The sequence below is a fragment of the Oncorhynchus gorbuscha genome, linkage group LG14 (assembly GCF_021184085.1).
Source record: "Oncorhynchus gorbuscha isolate QuinsamMale2020 ecotype Even-year linkage group LG14, OgorEven_v1.0, whole genome shotgun sequence".
NCBI classification, from domain to species: domain Eukaryota; kingdom Metazoa; phylum Chordata; class Actinopteri; order Salmoniformes; family Salmonidae; genus Oncorhynchus; species Oncorhynchus gorbuscha.
Window position 1 is genome coordinate 23,640,925 of NC_060186.1, and position 19,744 is coordinate 23,660,668.

Below are 19,744 nucleotides of genomic sequence, written 5' to 3' on the forward strand. Positions count from 1 at the left end.
CTCCTCCTGGATGCGGGATTGGTCCAGCCCAATCCTACTTCCGTCATTACTGGATTAATCCGATGTATCTGTTTCATGCACTAATATGGACAGTTAGGCCTGGCTATGAGGCATTGCCTTAGCCGCATTGGAGAGCGATCCACACGGTTGCCCTCTTTGTCAGTGATCAAGATGAATGGTCTTCCTCGCTACAGTCAATAATAGTTTCCTGTCATCTGTTTGAACAGCTCCTCCCTCTGCTCTGTGATCCGTGTGTGTCACTGGTCCACAGGAAATGTAGGCTAACCAGTTTTCTAGAACGGTAGTTCATTCATCACCCTCTGCTGATAATCCACGCTGTTTCCCCCGCGTTCTCCTGTTCACTACAACGGTGGGCACAGCGTTCAGTCTGGTTTAACCGGGTTAGGTAATCCTAGTGCAGGGCCAGAATGCTGCTATAGGGCAGGCAGTTTACCCTGTACCCTGCTAGCAGTCTGTGGTCCTCCCCCTCCCTCCCCTGTCTTTCTTGCATAACCTTCATCTCTCACTCACATGTTAGCTAATGCTATGCATGCAGCTGTGAGCACTGTGCACGCAGGCCTGCCTTTTAATGGCTCTGCGTGGTCAAGCATTCGTCTAAAGTGGCAACATTTAACTGTGGCGCAGCCTCCGCAGACGTCAGGGCTTTCATACTTCTTGTGCTTGGCTGAGCAGAGCAGAGCTATTGTGGAGGTAGTTGTCTAGGAAGTGCGTTTGTGTTCACACAGCTATACGAAGCCCTCCGCCCTGTTACAACATTTGAGAGGCGTGCGGCGACGCGGTACGGAGATTGATTTGGCCTCTGCGTGCATCCGGAGGCTCCGCGATCACATCACCCCCCCCCCCCCGTACGAAGCCGCCAACCAAATTTTCGGATCAAGCGCAGATAGGCTTTTAGAGCGACATATGGTCATTTGAGGAAACGAGTTGATTTGAGTCGCGTAACATCCATTCACATTCTTCGCAATAACAGTCTCTTCAATGTAGAGGTGGATGGATGTCAGCATTCTGAATGGAGCTCATTCATAATCCTGTGGTTGCTCATGCGTTCATTGAATGTACGAACAGTGATCATGCATGTCAGCCTCCCTTTTTATTCCAGTGCTGACCTAGTCTAACGCCATATTACGAAAAGGAAATGATCAATTGCCTCGTTCTTCGTTCTTGGCACTCTTACCTCCTATTGATAACCAACACAGTTAGCTCTCCTGGAATGTGTCATCAGTCAGCCACTGTGTCTGTTTGCCCAGGTCTAAAGCCTTGATTTAAGACTGTTGGATCAATGCCTTGTTTACTGACCCTGGGTCCTCTCCTCCTGCCCTATGAAACCTCTTAGACCCAGATGTCGTGTGTGTGTGTGTGTGTCGGCTGTCGAAGAGAAGTTTGCTCCGGACACTCAGAAGGTCAGGAGGCACATGTCCAAGCAGTCCGTTTCCGTCACACACTAGCATGACGATCTGGCATAAGGACCAAGTCGGATGGCCAAGTTTGAAATCAGTTTCCTGATGCCCCTCGTTGACCTTTTGGTTTGAACTTTGATTAAACCATGTGACAGATACATCTTTGGTAAGAAATTAAGCCAAACCTTTGATGTTATGTGATCTCACTGCTGGGCAAGTGGGCATTGGTTGTTGTAAACTGCCACCATAGAGATCCTGTACGTCTATATTTCTTCTAGTCTATAATGTTTTCTAGTTCAGCAGTCTTGGTCTCACGCAAACAAAATGGGCCTAATCACTTATACAAAGTCTCTATTGTCTGTCCCAGTGGTGGCAGCCCAGGGTCTCTCCTTGGCAGAACCCACTGTCTTGATCCCTCTGATTCTGATGTAACACCGCCTGCAATCCACCTTCCTACCATTTCTCCCTGGGTCCACCGGTCTACGGTGGGTGACCTCAATAGTCCCTCAGCCAAGAGCCATTCAGGGTCACAGAGTTGTTGGCCGTGATAAAGTATCCCCAATCCAATCCAGCCTGTGAACAATTAACAATTAAACAAGTGGAGAGAGAGAGAGGGGAGAGGAGAGGGATAAACACAAGTGGGGAACAATTCTGCATTGTTTCTGAGGCACAGCACATGGGTGACTGTCCGGACCAGTTGGGGCTGGATCGGGGGGGGTAAAGCTGCCTGGTAAAGAGAGGGTATAAATGGACCAGGCCCACAACTGCTAGTTTTCCAGGCCCACCCCCTCTAGTCCAAACACAGTTTCTCACCTCACAGCAGTCCACTGAGTCATGTTGTCGAAGAAGAAGGATGAAGACACTGGAGGTGAACCCAGTAGGAGAAAGGTAAGATGGGAGGAGGAGGATGGATTAGGTTGGGACTTGACAGGCTTCGGTAGAAGATGAATGAAATTCAATCTACGTATGTGTACAGGCGTTTGTGGATCACATTGTCTTGGGCCTCATTGCCCGGTGACTTTTCCCACTTGATTTGCATGTATTTGGTTGGCAGAGGCAGACTTGTGTCCGAGCACTGTATTGTGGGTGTGTAAGGGAGAAGGAGAGCGAGAGATGTTTTGAGGACTGTGTATATACATTTGGTCAGTACCCTGCATGGTTGCTTCTGCAACAGCTAATGTGGATCCAATCAGAAAGCATTACCACCAGCCATGCTTCTCCCTCTGAGCGAAGGGGAAGGAAGCCATGATGAGGGAAACGAGTGGATACGTGGATACTCTTGGGAGGGGGGGGGGCTCTCTATCGTGAGTATGCAAGACCTTTGTCTGAATCAATCTGTCTGGTTGGTGGTGTCACATTCAGATTGCACAACCATGAGTCACTCCCACTCCCTTTCTCTTTCAGTGGTCACGCCGTAGTTCCTGTATGGAGAGGTGAACAGACGCGTCTCGTACTCTGGATGTGCATCAGACATTCTGGGAGGGGGCTTATTTCAGAGTGACTGTGTCCTGTGTCAGCGTTTTTGCGCGCGCACACACACTCGTTCGACTGTTTACGCTTTGTTTTTGCACTCCGAATGAGAAGCTTGAAAGTTTACGCGCATTGCCGTGTAGTCCAGGTGGTTGGAAAACTGGATGGGATTAAAGACAAATGTTTCTGTTAATGTAGTTAAGGTTTTCTATTATTTTGGTGCTGCAAAAATCCATTTTTTATCTGTGAAATCTCCCGGGCTCATATTTGTGGTGATTTGAACAGATTTTTTTTTTATCATGGTCACATAATTTTATTCCATTTTTTTCTCTCCCATTTAAGTTGTGTCCTCGTTGCCTGTTATATGGCACCAGTAAGTAATCCATCAATATTACCAGCAGCGTATTCCATCCTAACCAAAGCTGCCTCCCTGGCTCTGGTCATGTAGGTCTTACATAATGCGATAAATCGCGTTCTTTTTAAACCAATGGTTGTTCACTGTGAATAGAGTCTCGTGGTGAGCTGACTCGGCTCAATTCAGACCTTAGGGATGAACTGTTGTGCAAAATCAGTCACTGGCCCCTGACCCGTGGACACTTGATGCCCCTTATAGATCTTGCAAGAACCCGATGTGGATAAATGGTGGAAACGCTACAAGGCCTTGAGTGCTACGGTTATCTCATTGCTTAGGATATACCCATCCGACACTTCCTTCAGGATACACAGGGGGCCAACAAAGGGAAACGTCTTATCGGGGAAGGAGTTTTTTGTTTTGGACTGGGTGTTGGAGGTTGGAACGTTGGTGCCTGTGGGCGTTGTGGTCTCATTCCTCCCATCTCTGCCAGCAGATCCAGTTTGCGGACCAGAAACAAGAGTTCAACAAACGTCCCACCAAAATCGGCCGCCGCTCTCTGTCCCGATCCATCTCCCAGTCCTCCACAGACAGCTACGGCTCAGGTACCGAGAATATACACACACACACACACCTGGCATGCGCACTCACATCTGACACACACACAAGCCCCCACACCCCCTGTGCCTAACTGGAATCACAGCCCAGGTACAGTCTCCAGTCTATTCCCAGACAGGTAGGGAGCAGGACTGTTCTCCGTAACGTATAACTGGATTAAGAGGAGACGATACAGGCCACAGAGAGCTGCTAGTGTTCTCTCTAGTTTCTAACGCTGTGTTCCAGTGAATAATGACTTGCAGACACACACACACACACCAATGTCCTTGTGAAGATTTGAGCTCAGTATTTTTTTCCGGGCAGGCAGGCCAGTGTAAGCTGTTAAAAAATAACAATAATAAGTAAGGTTAGGGGTCCATAAAAGACAGGGGGAGAGAGAAAGTCAAAGGGTGAGAGAATGCTAGAGGAGAGGCAATGTTCCCACGATACTAGTAGTCATGGTCACCTGGTTGTCCCTCTCCTGGTTGTTCCCAGGGCTCCTGGAGGCCCCTTTTCAAGAGAGAGGGAGAAAAAAAGGAAGAGGGAGGGAGAAAAAAAGGAAGAGGGAGGGAGAAAGGGAGAGGAGAGGTGACATTTCCACTGACGCGTTGGGAATGGCTCTGTAGCAGAACGAGGAGGGGCCCGTCAGTCCTGCGTGTCATGAAAAGGGTGTGACCCTTGCTTTACAACCAGAGTTAATCTGGTAGGGAGACATGTTTGTCTCTTCTCAGGAGAGAAGTGTGAAATGCCACGTCCCTGGTGTGACTGTGGCCTCTCATTCTGCCACTTCTGTCACTCTCAGCCTACCTGGCTGTCCCTCGTCTTTTTGAATGTCATGCACAGACACTCACCGGCCGCTTCGACCCAAGTGCCCCCCCCCACACTCTCACCTCTTTCTCTCTTCCGCTCTCCCTCTCTTTCCTGATCCCCTGTACTGTAATCCTCAACTCTGTGGTTGCTGTAACTATTCCCACAGAAAGAAAGAGTGAACAGAGCGAGAGTCCCGACTGTCCCCACTGACCCTTCTCTCTCTGTCCTTAAAAAAAAACATTCCTCTCTTTCTCTCTCACGTGCTCTCTGTCCCAGCCTTATTGTCCCAGCCCGGGGGCTTGAACGCACACACACGGTGAGAGAGCTGTAATTCCTGATGCTTCCCATCCGAAACAGTTCGTAAATATATTATGATATTTTGTTTTTGTATTCGTCTTAAGCATTGTTTTTTTTGTGTGTTTTTTGTCCCCCCCCCCGGTTGTTCGCGCGCACATTTTTTTCTCGAGCCACGCTGGCGTCCGGTAGCCGACGTCTACGGCCCTTCGTCGGTGATTGCTCAACTGTAGGGATTCTTCAATTAAGTGTTTGCGGTCATTCGACGAGATGCGACTCGTTTTCATGCACATTTTTGCACTTGAGAAATACTGCATCTAACCAAAAGTTCATGTCAAATTGCGTGACTAAGATCTCCTCGGCAAAAACCGTCAAAATGGATGACCGATTTCTTGAATCATCTTAGACTAATTCAGACTATTTTGAGGAAGTGTACACTGGCTACGGCGTCTCAAGATGGACAAACGGTACCATAGCCACTATATTTCTTGTTTTTCAAGACTAAGTCTTTTAAGGGAGCATGCGAGGCACAGATGTTCACTTCACCTAGCCAAGTTCTTTCTGCTAGGATCAAACCGCACCGAGCATGTAGACGGCCATGCTGTGCAGGTGTATTCTGCCCTGGGGCTCAGTCCCCAGATGTAGCTCATAATGTGAGCTATGCAGTTGTTTTGGACGTCAGAGTAGATTGTGGCCTAGTGTCTGGTCATGTTACTACGTGTGTTGTTAGTTTAACGTCTATATCCCGAGGACGTGGTGAGTGTGTGGGCGCGTGTGCAGCTCGTGTGCTGCTGTTGACTGTGCGTAGACGTGTTGTCGCGCCCTCTCCTCTGACCCCTCTCCTCTGACCCCTCTCTCTTTTAGCTGCGTCGTACACGGACAGCTCTGACGATGAGACTTCTCCTCGGGACAAGCAGCAGAAGAACTCCAAGGGCAACGGAGACTTCTGCATCAAGAACATCAAGCAGGCCGACTTCGGACGCAGGGAGATCGAGATCGCTGAGCAAGGTGGGCTAGGAATGATGTGTGGCAAGGTGGGCTAGGGATGATGTGTGGCAAGGTGGGCTAGGGATGATGTGTGGCAAGGTGGGCTAGGAATGATGTGTGGCAAGGTGGGGGATGAGGGATGATGTGTGGCAAGGTGGGCTAGGGATGATGTGTGGCAAGGTGGGCTAGGGATGATGTGTGGCAAGGTGGGCTAGGGATGATGTGTGGCAAGGTGGGCTAGGGATGATGTGTGGCAAGGTGGGCTAGGAATGATGTGTGGCAAGGTGGGCTAGGGATGATGTGTGGCAAGGTGGGCTAGGAATGATGTGTGGCAAGGTGGGCTAGGGATGATGTGTGGCAAGGTGGGCTAGGGATGATGTGTGGCAAGGTGGGCTAGGGATGATGTGTGGCAAGGTGGGCTAGGGATGATGTGTGGCAAGGTGGGCTAGGAATGATGTGTGGCAAGGTGGGCTAGGGATGATGTGTGGCAAGGTGGGCTAGGAATGATGTGTGGCAAGGTGGGCTAGGGATGATGTGTGGCAAGGTGGGCTAGGGATGATGTGTGGCAAGGTGGGCTAGGGATGATGTGTGGCAAGGTGGGCTAGGAATGATGTGTGGCAAGGTGGGCTAGGAATGATGTGTGGGCAAGGTGGGCTAGGTGGGCTAATGATGTGTGGCAAGGTGGGCTAGGAATGATGTGTGGCAAGGTGGGCTAGGGACGATGTGTGGCAAGGTGGGCTAGGGACGATGTGTGGCAAGGTGGGCTAGGGACGATGTGTGGCAAGGTGGGCTAGGGACGATGTGTGGCAAGGTGGGCTAGGGACGATGTGTGGCAAGGTGGGCTAGGGACGATGTGTGGCAAGGTGGGCTAGGGACGAGATGTGTGCGTGAGAGACTGTGATTCTCTGGTGTGAGAGCATGTGTGATTTTGTGTTGGATGTGTGTGTGTGTGTGTGTGTGTGTGTGTGCCATGGTGACGGCCCATCTCCTCCAGGGCCGTGTACTCAGTGGCCGTATGTTCCCAGCCTGTGAGATCAACAGCGCGGGGGGGGCGAGCTGCATTGCTCTGACTCGGTCTGTACAGCTGACCCCAGACAGCCCTAACGCAGTCTGTACTGCGGGCTACAGCACTTTCAACTTGAATAAGTCGCTATACCCTCCTCACACGTTGTCTCCTCCTCACAGAGATGCCAGCCCTCATGGCCCTGAGGAAGAGAGCCCAGGGAGAGAAGCCTCTGGCTGGGGCCAAAGTAGTGGGCTGCACCCACATCACAGCTCAGACAGCCGTGAGTTACACACACAACCACCAACACACACGCCACCATCCACCGCTCAGTCCACTTGTGAGTCTGCAGCTTCTGCTCAGAAAACCACGACTCGCAGGTATACTGAATGTTACTCGTCCTAAACCAGCTGTACACTTCTTTCAGCGGCAGGACTTTGCTTTGAACACCAACGTCTCCGTTGTCTGTATCCTAACTGAGCGCGCGGTCTGGTCTGTGTGTGTCGCGCAGGTGTTGATGGAGACACTGACTGCCCTGGGGGCTCAGTGCAGGTGGGCTGCCTGTAACATCTACTCCACTCAGAACGAGGTGGCGGCAGCTCTGGCCGAGGGAGGTGAGTGTGAACCGGGCCGCTTCATTTGAGCGTCTTTCTGTTTCACGACCGCTGGCTCTCTCAGTGCCCATCATGTATATCTCTCTCTCTCAGGGTTCTCTGTGTTCGCGTGGAAGGGCGAGTCGGAGGATGACTTCTGGTGGTGCATCGACCGCTGCGTCAACCTGGAGGGCTGGCAGCCCAACATGGTACGTGTCTGTCCCCTCGTCAAACGCAGTCTCTCAGTAGCAGACATTTGTTGCGGTGTGAATGGCGTCGTCGTTTATCCCGATCAGTCAGAAAGACACGCGTTGTGTCCCCCCTGTTCCAGATCCTGGATGACGGCGGAGACCTGACCCACTGGATCTATAAGAAATACCCCAACATGTTCAAGAAGATCAAAGGCATCGTGGAGGAGAGCGTCACTGGAGTACACCGGTGGGTGGATCACTGCTCGCACGCGACTTCATTATACGTTGACTCATTGTCTAGACTGAAGAAGAAAAGAAAGTGTTGTTTTTTGTTGCCAGTAAGCTTCCCCTTCGTCAGGGGTTTTGTTTCGAAGTGGCTGGTCTATCTTCTATGGACATGTCTCCATCTAGTGGCCATACCGGGTAATGTCAGTTTATACTGCTTTTATAATGATGCTCCCCTCTTGTTGCTGCTCTCTGTGTAGGCTGTACCAGCTGTCCAAGGCGGGGAAGCTGTGTGTCCCGGCCATGAATGTCAACGACTCTGTGACCAAGCAGAAGTTTGACAACCTCTACTGCTGCAGGGAGTCCATCCTGGACGGGTAAGGACAACTCCGTTCAAAGCAGAGACACGGCGGAACATTACTTCCTTCTTGTGGGCGACTTAAACGTTTGTCATGCTAAGTGCTGGTGATTTTGTGTTTCTTCGCTCTCCCTCCAGTCTGAAGCGGACCACTGATGTAATGTTTGGGGGAAAGCAGGTGGTGGTGTGTGGATATGGAGAGGTAAGTCTCGTCTTACCTACTGTGAATTAGTGATGGGGGGGTCTATAGTTGCATATCGCTATGTTATTTGTGGATGATATTAAATTGATATTTGAGTCCCAAGTATCGCTAAAATAATACAATAATGTTTTTGCTACTGTAGGTAGCGTTGGCTGCACCTGCACCAAAACTCTGCTGTTTTTCTCCTTTTTAAATGGAGCCAACGTGTTCTCAGCACTTTTTTTATTTCCCTGACTGATCAAAACTAGCTTTCTCACGCTCTCTCGTCTCCCTGCAGCAGACATTTGGTGAGCAATGTGTTTGGAACATCAAACCGTAATAAGTATAGGATCGGCACATAAGCACCGCGATACCGTTGTGTCATGAGGTGCCTGGAATTTCCCAGCCCTACTGTATATGGTGCACTTCTCATTTTTGAACCCTTATTTTAACAGGTAAGTTGACTGAGAACACGTTCTCATTTACAGCAACCACCTGGGGAAGAGTTACAGGGGAGAGGAGGGGGTGGGATGAATGAGCCAATCGGAAGCTGGGGTTGATTAGGTGGCCGTGATGGTCTGAGGGCCAGATTGAGATTTTTATCCAGGACACCGGGGTTAACACCCCTACTCTTACAGTAAATCCCATGGGATGTTTAGTGACCACAGAGAGTCAGGACGCCCGTTTAACGGCTCATCCGGAAGACTGGTCCCTACACAGGGAAATGTCCCCAATGCATGCTACTGGCCTGCCAACTCCACTTCCAGCAGCATCTGGTCTCCCATCCAGCGACCGACCAGGACCAATCCTGCAGGATGGGATCTGAACTCCTTATTATATCAAAATGGACCACCAGAGGAAACTGTTTACCATCCTTGTCTATAGTAGAGCCTCCCTCAGTCCTATACTCATGTGTGTGTTTTATTTGTGTATCCATAGGTGGGGAAGGGCTGCTGTGCTGCTCTCAAGGCCATGGGCTCCATCGTGTACGTCACAGAGATCGACCCCATCTGTGCCTTGCAGGCCTGGTAAGTTCAGCCAATCAGAGCATGGCACATGAGCTGATCGGCCAATGTCAGCAGGGTGAACGAGGAAGTAACGCGTTTGTTTCCCGTCCCTGTTCAGCATGGATGGCTTCAGACTGGTGAAGCTGAATGAAGTGATCAGACAAGTGGACATTGTCATCACTTGCACAGGTGAACACCTCTCCCTTGTCCCCTCAGTCAGCACTAGATGGCCACGTTGTAAAATCACATTTGTGGTTGAGAACCACTATACCCCCATCCTTTCCAGCATGGGCATAGCAACAACAACAACCACCTTCTCCCTACTGCTTTAACCGCTTGACTGATTCAGCCTGCACCATTCTATTCACACACACACACACACACACACACACACACACACACACACACACACACACACACACACACACACACACACACACACACACACACACACACACACACACACACACACACACACACACACACACACACACACTCTCCCCCAGCAGTCTAGAGGGTGACTAGGTAGTAGGATATTGACCAGTGGTCAACAACCGGTCCGTCTCCATCTCCAAGGCATTCCTAGTCACCAAACATTTCTGTAAAACAAACTATGAGAAATCCTTGCGTTCCTATAAATCATCTCGAGCTGTTGGCGGCAGGTGCACTTGATTCAGCAGACCTAGTGCCGGGAAGGCAAAATTGTTCCCATTCTGTTCCCATTTCATGTGTCTGAAAGTAGAACTCGGCCTTACCCAAAAGGCCCAGAGAGCAAATCAATAAGCAAGTGGTAAGCCTATAGGTGCAATCAGATGGCTCAGATCACCGTGTCTGCGCAGTTTCCTGGAGCCATAGACTGCAACAACAAAAAAGTCCTTTCTAAACTTTTAAACCCATGACTAGAGAGAGACTCAACGAATACAACAGAGAGCTGTATGTTTTAAGTTGTTATTCAACCCTGTCAACACTTTGTCCATTTTATGGATTCTAAAAGTTTTGAACATTCTCCCTACTTCCACTCACGTTGCAACCAGCACTGCAGCTTTTAATGAATGAGTAGCAAAGTGTTCCGATAAGCTTGCGCTGTTGTTATTAGCGGCGTGTCTATTTTTTTAATATCGAGGAATATTTCACTTTCTCTGGTCATAGGACTATCAGACTGACCATCAGATGCAGGCCGTCAGTCCAGTTCTGTTCCTAACAAGTAGTACAACAAATGATCTATTACCAGTGTGGCCATGCACCTACAATTTGTAAATATCATTTCAAAATGATCTGAGAAGAACAGCATTGGCAGGGCAATTCAAGAATCGCCAAACGCAGTGATAATGTATTCGGCCTATAACCTACTCCACAAACCTCATTACTACAGAAATGTTTTTAATTGGTTAATGTTGAGTAGGCTTAATTTAAAATGTTTTAAATATGACTTCAAAATGTTTTTGTTTTTTAAAATAATACTGGCTTGCATTTGGACTCAGATGATCAAATGATCAAGGTTGGTGACCACTTGAGACATTACAGAAGTCGTCTCAATCACTCCGACCTGGCAGCCATGTCCGTTTGTGCTCCACATTCAGATTGAGTGAAGAGTTCATTGCGACAAACTGCATGCCTCCCTAGTCAATTAAGCATGAAGCCTATTGACAAGCTGCAGTTCCTCACCCACGTTAATTGAAAAGGGACAGACGGCCGTAATCACTCACATGAGTGTGCATGAGTGTGCACACAAGACACGCACGTGCGCACACACTCCGACTTAGTGGCGTGCAATGCCATTTGGACACGAATTCATACAGTAGGTCCATGTGGAGAGTGGATGTGGGGTGCTATTTTGAGTAGATTTTTTTTTTTTTTTTTTTAAATCTTTTACAGGAGATTTATTCCAAGCATCATTTGTGTAGTGTAGACAGCAACGTGATTCCTTTTTTGAAGTGATCTAAACATCATTCAGCATGTATCGACCTAGCAGGAGTTACTGGTAGTGTTCACCTCTCTCCTCTGCCCACTTATGAACTTCTCTGACGTTTCCGTGTAGTGAACGTGATGAGTGTCAAATTGATGGTATGTTTATGATGTTCCCTCTCCTCCAGGTAATAAGAACGTGGTGGTGAGAGAGTACCTGGACCGTATGAAGAACGGCTGTATCGTCTGTAACATGGGACACTCGAACACCGAGATCGACGTGGTGAGTCAAGTGTGTGCGCGAGCGAGTGTGTGTGTGTGTGTGTGTGTGTGCATATTGGTGTGGGGGTTTGAATGTACGTGGGTGTGTTATTGTGACACGCGACAGCTTAACTGATCGTGTGGGTGGAAGACACTGCTGTCACCAATGCTTGTCACATTATTGTCACTGTGGGGGAAGCTGTGATACAACAACGTCCCTGACCTGACGTTGTCATAGTTACGGGCTGGCTTGCCGTGGCCTATGCATGTCAGTTAATATTGTTACGGTGACATCCCAGGGTCAGAGTGAAACCATTTTCGTAGAGACTGTTGTCATCAGGGCCTGAAACCAATTTTTTTTTTTTAAAAATCTACCAGACACTCAGATTTTTTCACCATAATATTTTTTTCAAAACGGATGAGCACACTTTGTAATGTTTCTAAAACAATACATGTATTACTAGTAAGAAGTGAAGTGGTATATTACTCAATGTTATTTAACTTTTAACCAAAATATCTCTGAGACAAAAATGTTCAGCTGCCCCTTTAAGGGCTGGAGGTTACCGTGGCAATGAGGGTACTGCGCCTCTGGAGTCGAGCAGCCGGACTCATCAGCGACGGTGTGCCTGTGATCTAGAGAATCTGACTAGCAGCCGATGTCTTTGCTAGCAGTTGAAGCAAACTCTCACATTGAAAAACAACCGAGCTTGTGAACAAAACAATGTAAATAGCCAAGAAACACAAGGACAATCTCTCACTTTATATTTTCAAGTAAATTAGACCAACTTTATCTTCCCGACTGGCTCAGCATCATCTGGGTTGGGAGAGGGTTTGACCAGCCGGGATTTCCTTGTCCCGTCGCGCTCTCGCGACTCCTTGTGGCGGGCCGGGCGCCTGCAAGCTGACCTCGGTCGACCAGCTGGACGGTGTTTCCTCCGACACATTGGTGCGGTTGGCTTTTGGGTTTAGCGAGCAGTGTCAAGAAGCAGTGCGGCTTGGCAGGGTTGTGTTTTGGAGGATGTACGGCTCTCAACCTTCGCCTCTCCCAAGCCCGTAGGGGAGCTGCAGCAATGAGACAAGACTGTAACTACCAATTTGGATAGCACGAAATTGGGGCAAAAAAAGGGCTAACATTATTATTATTTATTTTTTTACAATTAGACCACCTTATATATTTGTGTTGCACCGGTTCTAAAACGGGTCTTCAGCACCATGCACACAGCTCCCCAGCCAGGCAGTGTTCCTGCACTTGTCGCCAGGTGGGATATTATAGGATTTGTAGTTCTTTGTGTGATTAGCTGCCATCTATGAAACAAAACGACAGAAATACTTTGAAAACAGCCACTGCAACATTTGTTTAGCTATACATGAGCTCATACTAGACTTCGAACTCCATTTTTATTCGCAAATGAGCACCCGCCAACGTAGCTGGTGAAATGGACATCTTTACCCACCAATACCAACGTCGACCCGCGGGGGTTCATTTAGTCCCTGGTTGTCATAGTGAAACTGCTTTCGTGGTAACTGTTTCCTGTCTGTTTTGTTGTCCTCTCCTCCAGGCGAGCCTGCGGACCCCGGAGCTGACCTGGGAGAGGGTGAGGTCACAGGTGGACCATGTCATCTGGCCCGACGGCAAGCGGATAGTGTTGCTGGCTGAGGTGATCTACCGTCACCTTAGTACGAAGCTCTCCTTGATGACTGCCTCAAATCACTGCTCAGTCACAAGTGTCAATGATCGGATCTATAAATCCTCTCAACTTCCGAATAACTGGGCTTAACTGGTCCATAGTCTCTCTCTCTCTGTCTCTCTCTCGGTCTCTTTGTCTCTCTGTCTGTCTGTCTGTCTCTGTCTCTCTCTGTGTCGCTCTCTGTCTCTCGCTGTCTCTGTCTCTCGCTGTCTCTGTCTCTCTCTGTCTCTGTCTCTCTCTGTCTCTGTGTCTCGCTGTCTCTGTGTCTCGCTGTCTCTGTGTCTCGCTGTCTCTGTGTCTCGCTGTCTCTGTGTCTCGCTGTCCCTGTGTCTCGCTGTCCCTGTGTCTCGCTGTCTCTGTGTCTCTGTCTCGCTGTCCCTGTGTCTCGCTGTCCCTGTGTCTCGCTGTCTTTGTGTCTCGCTGTCTTTGTGTCTCGTTGTCTTTGTGTCTCGTTGTCTTTGTGTCTCGCTGTCTCTGTGTCTCGCTGTCTCTGTGTCTCGCTCGCTCGGTCTCTCTCTCTCTGTGTGTGTGTGTGTGTGTGTGTGTGTGTGTGTGTGTGTGTGTGTGTGTGTGTGTGTGTGTGTGTGTGTGTGTGTGTGTGTGTGTGTGTGTGTGTGTGTGTGTGTGTGTGTGTGTGTGTGTGTGTGTGTGTGTGTGTGTGTGTACAGCACTCCCTCTCCCATAGTAAACTGTGGCACTCTGTGGGTCTGTGCAGCAGTCTCTCTCTGTGTGTGTGTGTGTACAGCACTCCCTCTCTCATAGCAAACTCTGTGGAGGCACTCTGTGGGTCTGTGCAGCAGTCTCTCTCTGTCTCTGCCTCTGTCTCTCTCTCTCTGTGTGTGTGTGTGTACAGCACTCCCTCTCTCATAGCAAACTAAGGCACTCTGTGGGTCTGTGCCAGCTGTCTCTCTCTGTCTGTGGTCTGTGCAGCAGTCTCTGTCTCTCTGTCTCTCTGTCTCTCTGTCTCTCTGTCTCTCTGTCTCTCTGTCTCTCTGTCTCTCTCTCTCTGTCTGTCTGTGTGTGTACAGCACTCCATCTCTCATAGCAAACTAAGGCACTCTGTGTCTGGTTTGTGCTGTCTGTCTGTCTGTCTGTCTGTCTGTCTGTCTGTCTGTCTGTCTGTCTGTCTGTCTGTCTGTCTGTCTGTCTGTCTGTCTGTCTGTCTGTCTGTCTGTCTGTCTGTCTGTCTGTCTGTCTGTCTGTCTGTCTGTCTGTCTGTCTGTCTGTCTGTCTGTCTGTCTGTCTGTCTGTCTGTCTGTCTGTGCAGCTCTCTCTCTGTGGGTCTGTGCAGCAGTCTCTCTCTCTCTCTCTCTCTCTCTCTCTCTCTCTCTCTCTGTCTCTCTCTCTCTCTCTCTGTCTGTCTGTCTGTGCAGCAGTCTCTGTCTGTCTCTCTGTCTGTCTGTCTGTGCAGCAGTCTCTCTCTGTCTCTCTGTCTCTGTCTGTCTGTGCAGCAGTCTCTCTCTGTCTCTCTGTCTGTCTGTCTCTCTCTGTCTGTCTGTCTGTCTGTCTGAATCTCCACTCTGTCTGTCTCTCTCTCTGTCTCCATCCTTGTCTGTCTGTCTCTCTGTCTCCATCTGTCTGTCTGTCTCTCTGTCTCCATCTCTCTGTCTCTCTCTCTGTCTCCATCTGTCTGGACACTCTCACTCTCCTCTGTCTCCATCTGTCTGTCTGTCTCTCTCTCTCTCTCTCTCTCTCTCTGTCTCTCTGTCACTCTCTGTCTGTCCTGGACACTCCTCACAGTCTGTCTCTGTCTGTCTGTCTGCAGTCTCTGGACTCTCTGTCTCCATCTGTCTGTGCAGTCTCCATCCTCGCTCTGTCTCTTCTCCTCTGTCTGTCCTGGACACTCTCACTTCTCCTCTGCTGTCTCCATCCTCGCTCCTGGACACTCAGTCTGCTGTCTCCATCCTCGTCTGGACACTCTCTCTCTGTGTCTCCTCTCTCTGTCTGCTCTCCATCTCGCTCTGGACACTCTCTCTCTCTGTCTCCATCCTCGCTCTGGACACTCTGTCTCCATCCTCTGTCCTGGACTCTCTCTCCTCTGCTGTCTGTCTCACTCTCTGTCTCCATCTCGCTCTCTCTCACTCTCCTCTGTCTCCATCCTCGCTCTGGACTCTGTCTCTCTGCTGTCTCCATCTGTCTGTCTCTCTGTCTGTGTCAGCTCCTCTCTCTCTCCTCTGCTGTCTGTCAGCAGTCTCCATCTCTCCTGGACTCTCTCTCTCTGCTGTCTCCATCTCTCTGGACTCTCTGTCCTCTGCTGTCTCTCTCTCCTCTCTCTGTCTCCATCCTCGGGTCTGTGCATCCTCGCAGTCTCTCCTCTGTGGGTCTGTGCAGCAGTCTCTCTCTCTCTCTCTCTCTGCTCTCCATCCTCTCTCTCTCACTTCTCCTCTGCTGTCTCTCTCTCCTGGACACTCTCTTCTCCTCTGCTGTCTCCATCCTGTCCTGGGTCTCCATCCTCGCTCCTGGACTCTCACTTCTCCTCTGCTGTCTCCAGTCCTCGCTGGACTCTCACTTCTCTCTGCTGTCTCCATCCTCGCTCCTGGACACTCTCTCTCTCTGCTGTCTCCATCTCTCCTCTCTCACTCTCCTCTGTGTCTCTCCTCGCTCTGGACTCTCACTTCTCCTCTGTGGGTCTGTGTCTCCATCCTCGCAGTCTCCAGTCTGGACTCTCTCCTCTGCTGTCTCTCCTCTGGACACTCTCACTTCTCCTCTGCTGTCTCCATCCTCGCTTCTGTGCAGCAGTCTCTCTCTGTCTCTCTGTCTGTGCAGCAGTCTCTCTCTCTCTCTCTGTGTCTCTCTGTCTGTGCAGCAGTCTCTCTCTGCTCTCTCTGTCTCTCTGTCTGTGCAGCAGTCTCTGGCAGAATGAAGAGCCAGGCAGAAAGACAGGCTGGCCAGGTGCTTCAGTGTGTCTGTCTATTTGATCTCCTCCAGGCTTTAATCAGAGAATAGAATCCTCCACTGCTGTTTGTTTGCCCCTGTCACTCGTCCCTCTTTTTGACTCTATTCTCTCCATCCTTGCTCCTGGACACTCACTTCTCCTCTGCTGTCTCCATCCTCGCTCCTGGACACTTACTTCTCCTCTGCTGTCTCCATCCTCGCTCCTGGACACTCTCACTTCTCCTCTGCTGTCTCCATCTGCTGTGGACTCCATCTCCTCTGCTCCCATGGACACTCACTTCTCCTCTGCTGTCTCCATCCTGGACGCTCCTGGACACTCACTTCTCCTCTGCTGTCTCCATCCTCGCTCCTGGACACTCTCACTTCTCCTCTGCTGTCTCCATCTTCCTCCTCTGCTGTCTCCATCCTCGCTCCTGGACACTCACTTCTCCTCTGCTGTCTCCATCCTCGCTCCTGGACACTCTCACTTCTCCTCTGCTGTCTCCATCCTCGCTCCTGGACACTCTCACTTCTCCTCTGCTGTCTCCATCCTCGCTCCTGGACACTCTCACTTCTCCTCTGCTGTCTCCATCCTCGCTCCTGGATCTGGACACTCTCACTTCTCCTCTGCTGTCTCCATCCTCGCTCCTGGACACTCTCACTTCTCCTCTGCTGTCTCCATCCTCGCTCCTGGACACTCTCACTTCTCCTCTGCTGTCTCCATCCTCGCTCCTGGACACTCTCACTTCTCCTCTGCTGTCTCCATCCTCGCTCCTGGACACTCACTTCTCCTCTGCTGTCTCCATCCTCGCTCCTGGACACTTACTTCTCCTCTGCTGTCTCCATCCTCGCTCCTGGACACTCTCACTTCTCCTCTGCTGTCTCCATCCTCGCTCCTGGACTCTCACTTCTCCTCTGCTGTCTCCATCCTCGCTCCTGGACTCTCACTTCTCCTCTGCTGTCTCCATCCTCGCTCCTGGACACTCTCACTTCTCCTCTGCTGTCTCCATCCTCGCTCCTGGACTCTCACTTCTCCTCTGCTGTCTCCATCCTCGCTCCTGGACACTCACTTCTCCTCTGCTGTCTCCATCCTCGCTCCTGGACTCTCACTTCTCCTCTGCTGTCTCCATCCTCGCTCCTGGACTCTCACTTCTCCTCTGCTGTCTCCATCCTCGCTCCTGGACACTCTCACTTCTCCTCTGCTGTCTCCATCCTCGCTCCTGGTCTCCATCCTCTCCTGGACTCACTCTCCTCTGCTGTCTCCATCCTCGCTCCTGGACTCTCACTTCTCCTCTGCTGTCTCCATCCGAGAGGCTTTTTCCCAAGAGAAGTGTCTGTTTTGTTAGTTTGGTTCTGCAGAGCTCATCTGCAGTCTGTGTTCTGTTCTGCTGACGCACTCCACTCTCGACAGAACAGGGAAGTGTGGTCTGTCTCAGTTCCACCAGGCAGTGTGTGCACACTGCGTAAAGTAACGGTACGCCCCGTTATACTGTTACTGCTACTCGCAGCAAACGGGGAGTCGAAACGGAAGCAGCACCACCAAAGCTTCATTTCTGCGTACTGACACGACACGTTGCAGCTCTCTGGGAAACGAGAACATTGTTGCAGGCTTTCGACTGACTAATGAGTGTGTGATAGCGGTAGTAAATGCGGATCAGTTCCTCCTCCTCTGTGAACGCTGCCTCGTTAGCAGTCTGCGCTCAGGAACAGTACCTGTCCCATTTTCTCTCTCTGTTTACATGTCTGTGTGCACCACATCTGTCTGGGACAACAGGCAACTTCTGTTATTCTGACCTTGGACTTTTTCTGATATTTGATGTCAAACACACACACACACACACACACACACACACACACACACACACACACACACACACACACACACACACACACACACACACACACACACACACACACACACACACACACACAATCTTATCATTGACACGGAGGTATAGAATCCCTGATTCTGTGTGCTGTTAACTGGTTGTTAACCCAATGTGTCTCTTATCTGTCCTCAGGGTCGTCTGCTGAACCTGAGCTGCTCTACGGTCCCCACCTTCGTCCTGTCCATCACCGCCACCACTCAGGTACCGTGCGTGCCCGTGTGCGCTTGGGATTTGTGAGTGGGGTGGATCAGTCTCGGGGTTGTGTGTGTGTGTGCCACTTCGTACAGTAATCATAGAGATTAGGGTCTCGTCCATTGCTCTGCCGCTGGCGCCAGGCCCGCGTCGTGAGAGCGACCGTGGCGTTGCCGTGGTAACCACCATGTGTGGGATTGACGATCCGGGTCTTGTCTCATACCTCAGGCCCTGGCTCTGATAGAGCTGTACAACGCCCCGGAGGGACGCTACAAACAGGATGTCTACCTGCTGCCCAAGAAGATGGGTAAGAGACCGCGCTCTATGTACACGCACACACCCCTTCATCCCTCCTCTGTCCTCGGTCTCTCGCGCGTGCACACACACGCTCCCTAATCCTTATTCGCTCAGGCCTCAGCCGGTAGCGACCTGACAGCACCCGTCCGCCTGTCTGAACCTCTGACAAAAGCCTTTTAGGAGAAAACGTTGAGTTGAAAGGGGGATCAGCCAGAATGCACAACAAAGACTCAACTCAGCAAAGAGGAGCACGAGATATCCAGGATGGGGATAAAGATGGTAGGAACTCCTCCCCTGCAGCCATGTCTTGGATTGGGTTATAGATGTTCCATGTCATGATACCAAACGAACACTGGGTGTTTGTGTAGCAGGGTGTGTATGTGGTGTTTAGTCATTTGTCCTTTTCGTTTACAGCCATGGCGCGGACTAGGAAAATATGTAAATCATGGTAGAATGCCTTCTATTTGGAGAGAAGGGGTGTGTGTCTGGGTGTGCTTCATTCACAGCAGAGTACATCTCATTGAGAGCCTGAGTGTGCATGCGTTGGTGTGTGTGACTGCAGCTGACAGCGTAGCCGGGTCTCTGCACCACCACCCCCCACCCCCACCCCCCCTAGCGTCTAGAGTAAAAACGAGGCTCAATATAGGTCAGCCTGTCAGAGCCTGCTGCTAAGCTCACTGCACCATCATTGACGGAGAGAGGCGGAGGGAGGGAGAGACCGAGACGGAGCCCCAATGTGCTCATCACAAACAAATGCATTAGTAAATAGCCAACAGCCCTGTGTCCCTGCTAGCTAGAGTAACTTAGAGCTCTCACTCGTTCTCTTTGTCTCTCTCTCTCTCTCGACCCCCCCCCCCCCACTCCCTCCTCCTGTATCACTCCAGATGAATATGTGGCCAGTCTTCACCTGCCTACGTTCGATGCCCACCTCACAGAGCTGAGTGACGAGCAGGCCAAGTACCTGGGCTTGAACAAGAACGGGCCCTTCAAGCCAAACTACTACAGGTAAACATTAACGCCTGAATGCTTAGATTGCCTGCTAACATTGTATGTCACATACACGGACTATACCAAACATTATGAACACCTTGTTAATATTGAGTTGCAGCAAGGTGTTCGAAAGTGTTCCACAGGGATGCTGGCCCATGCTGA

General features: G+C 50.3%; 1 protein-coding gene across 7 annotated transcripts in view; it reads left to right on the plus strand.

Annotated features, from left to right (window-relative positions):
• Positions 1 to 19,744, plus strand: part of LOC123994664 (putative adenosylhomocysteinase 3) — a 49,000-nt gene that overhangs the window by 26,128 nt on the left and 3,128 nt on the right. For 2 of the 7 annotated variants that reach the window (XM_046297539.1, XM_046297544.1), the window contains exons 2-16: positions 3,737 to 3,845; positions 5,806 to 5,949; positions 7,114 to 7,214; positions 7,443 to 7,545; positions 7,639 to 7,733; positions 7,856 to 7,962; positions 8,201 to 8,317; positions 8,437 to 8,500; positions 9,419 to 9,507; positions 9,605 to 9,675; positions 11,580 to 11,674; positions 13,212 to 13,310; positions 18,236 to 18,304; positions 18,524 to 18,602; positions 19,477 to 19,597. In XM_046297539.1, coding sequence (XP_046153495.1) covers positions 3,737 to 3,845; positions 5,806 to 5,949; positions 7,114 to 7,214; positions 7,443 to 7,545; positions 7,639 to 7,733; positions 7,856 to 7,962; positions 8,201 to 8,317; positions 8,437 to 8,500; positions 9,419 to 9,507; positions 9,605 to 9,675; positions 11,580 to 11,674; positions 13,212 to 13,310; positions 18,236 to 18,304; positions 18,524 to 18,602; positions 19,477 to 19,597 — 1,463 coding nt within the window. Of the gene's footprint in view, positions 1 to 2,152; positions 2,307 to 3,733; positions 3,846 to 5,805; positions 5,950 to 7,113; positions 7,215 to 7,442; positions 7,546 to 7,638; positions 7,734 to 7,855; positions 7,963 to 8,200; positions 8,318 to 8,436; positions 8,501 to 9,418; positions 9,508 to 9,604; positions 9,676 to 11,579; positions 11,675 to 13,211; positions 13,311 to 18,235; positions 18,305 to 18,523; positions 18,603 to 19,476; positions 19,602 to 19,744 lie in introns of those variants that run through there. The other 5 variants (XM_046297543.1, XM_046297542.1, XM_046297540.1 and 2 more) reach the window with 5 other exon arrangements.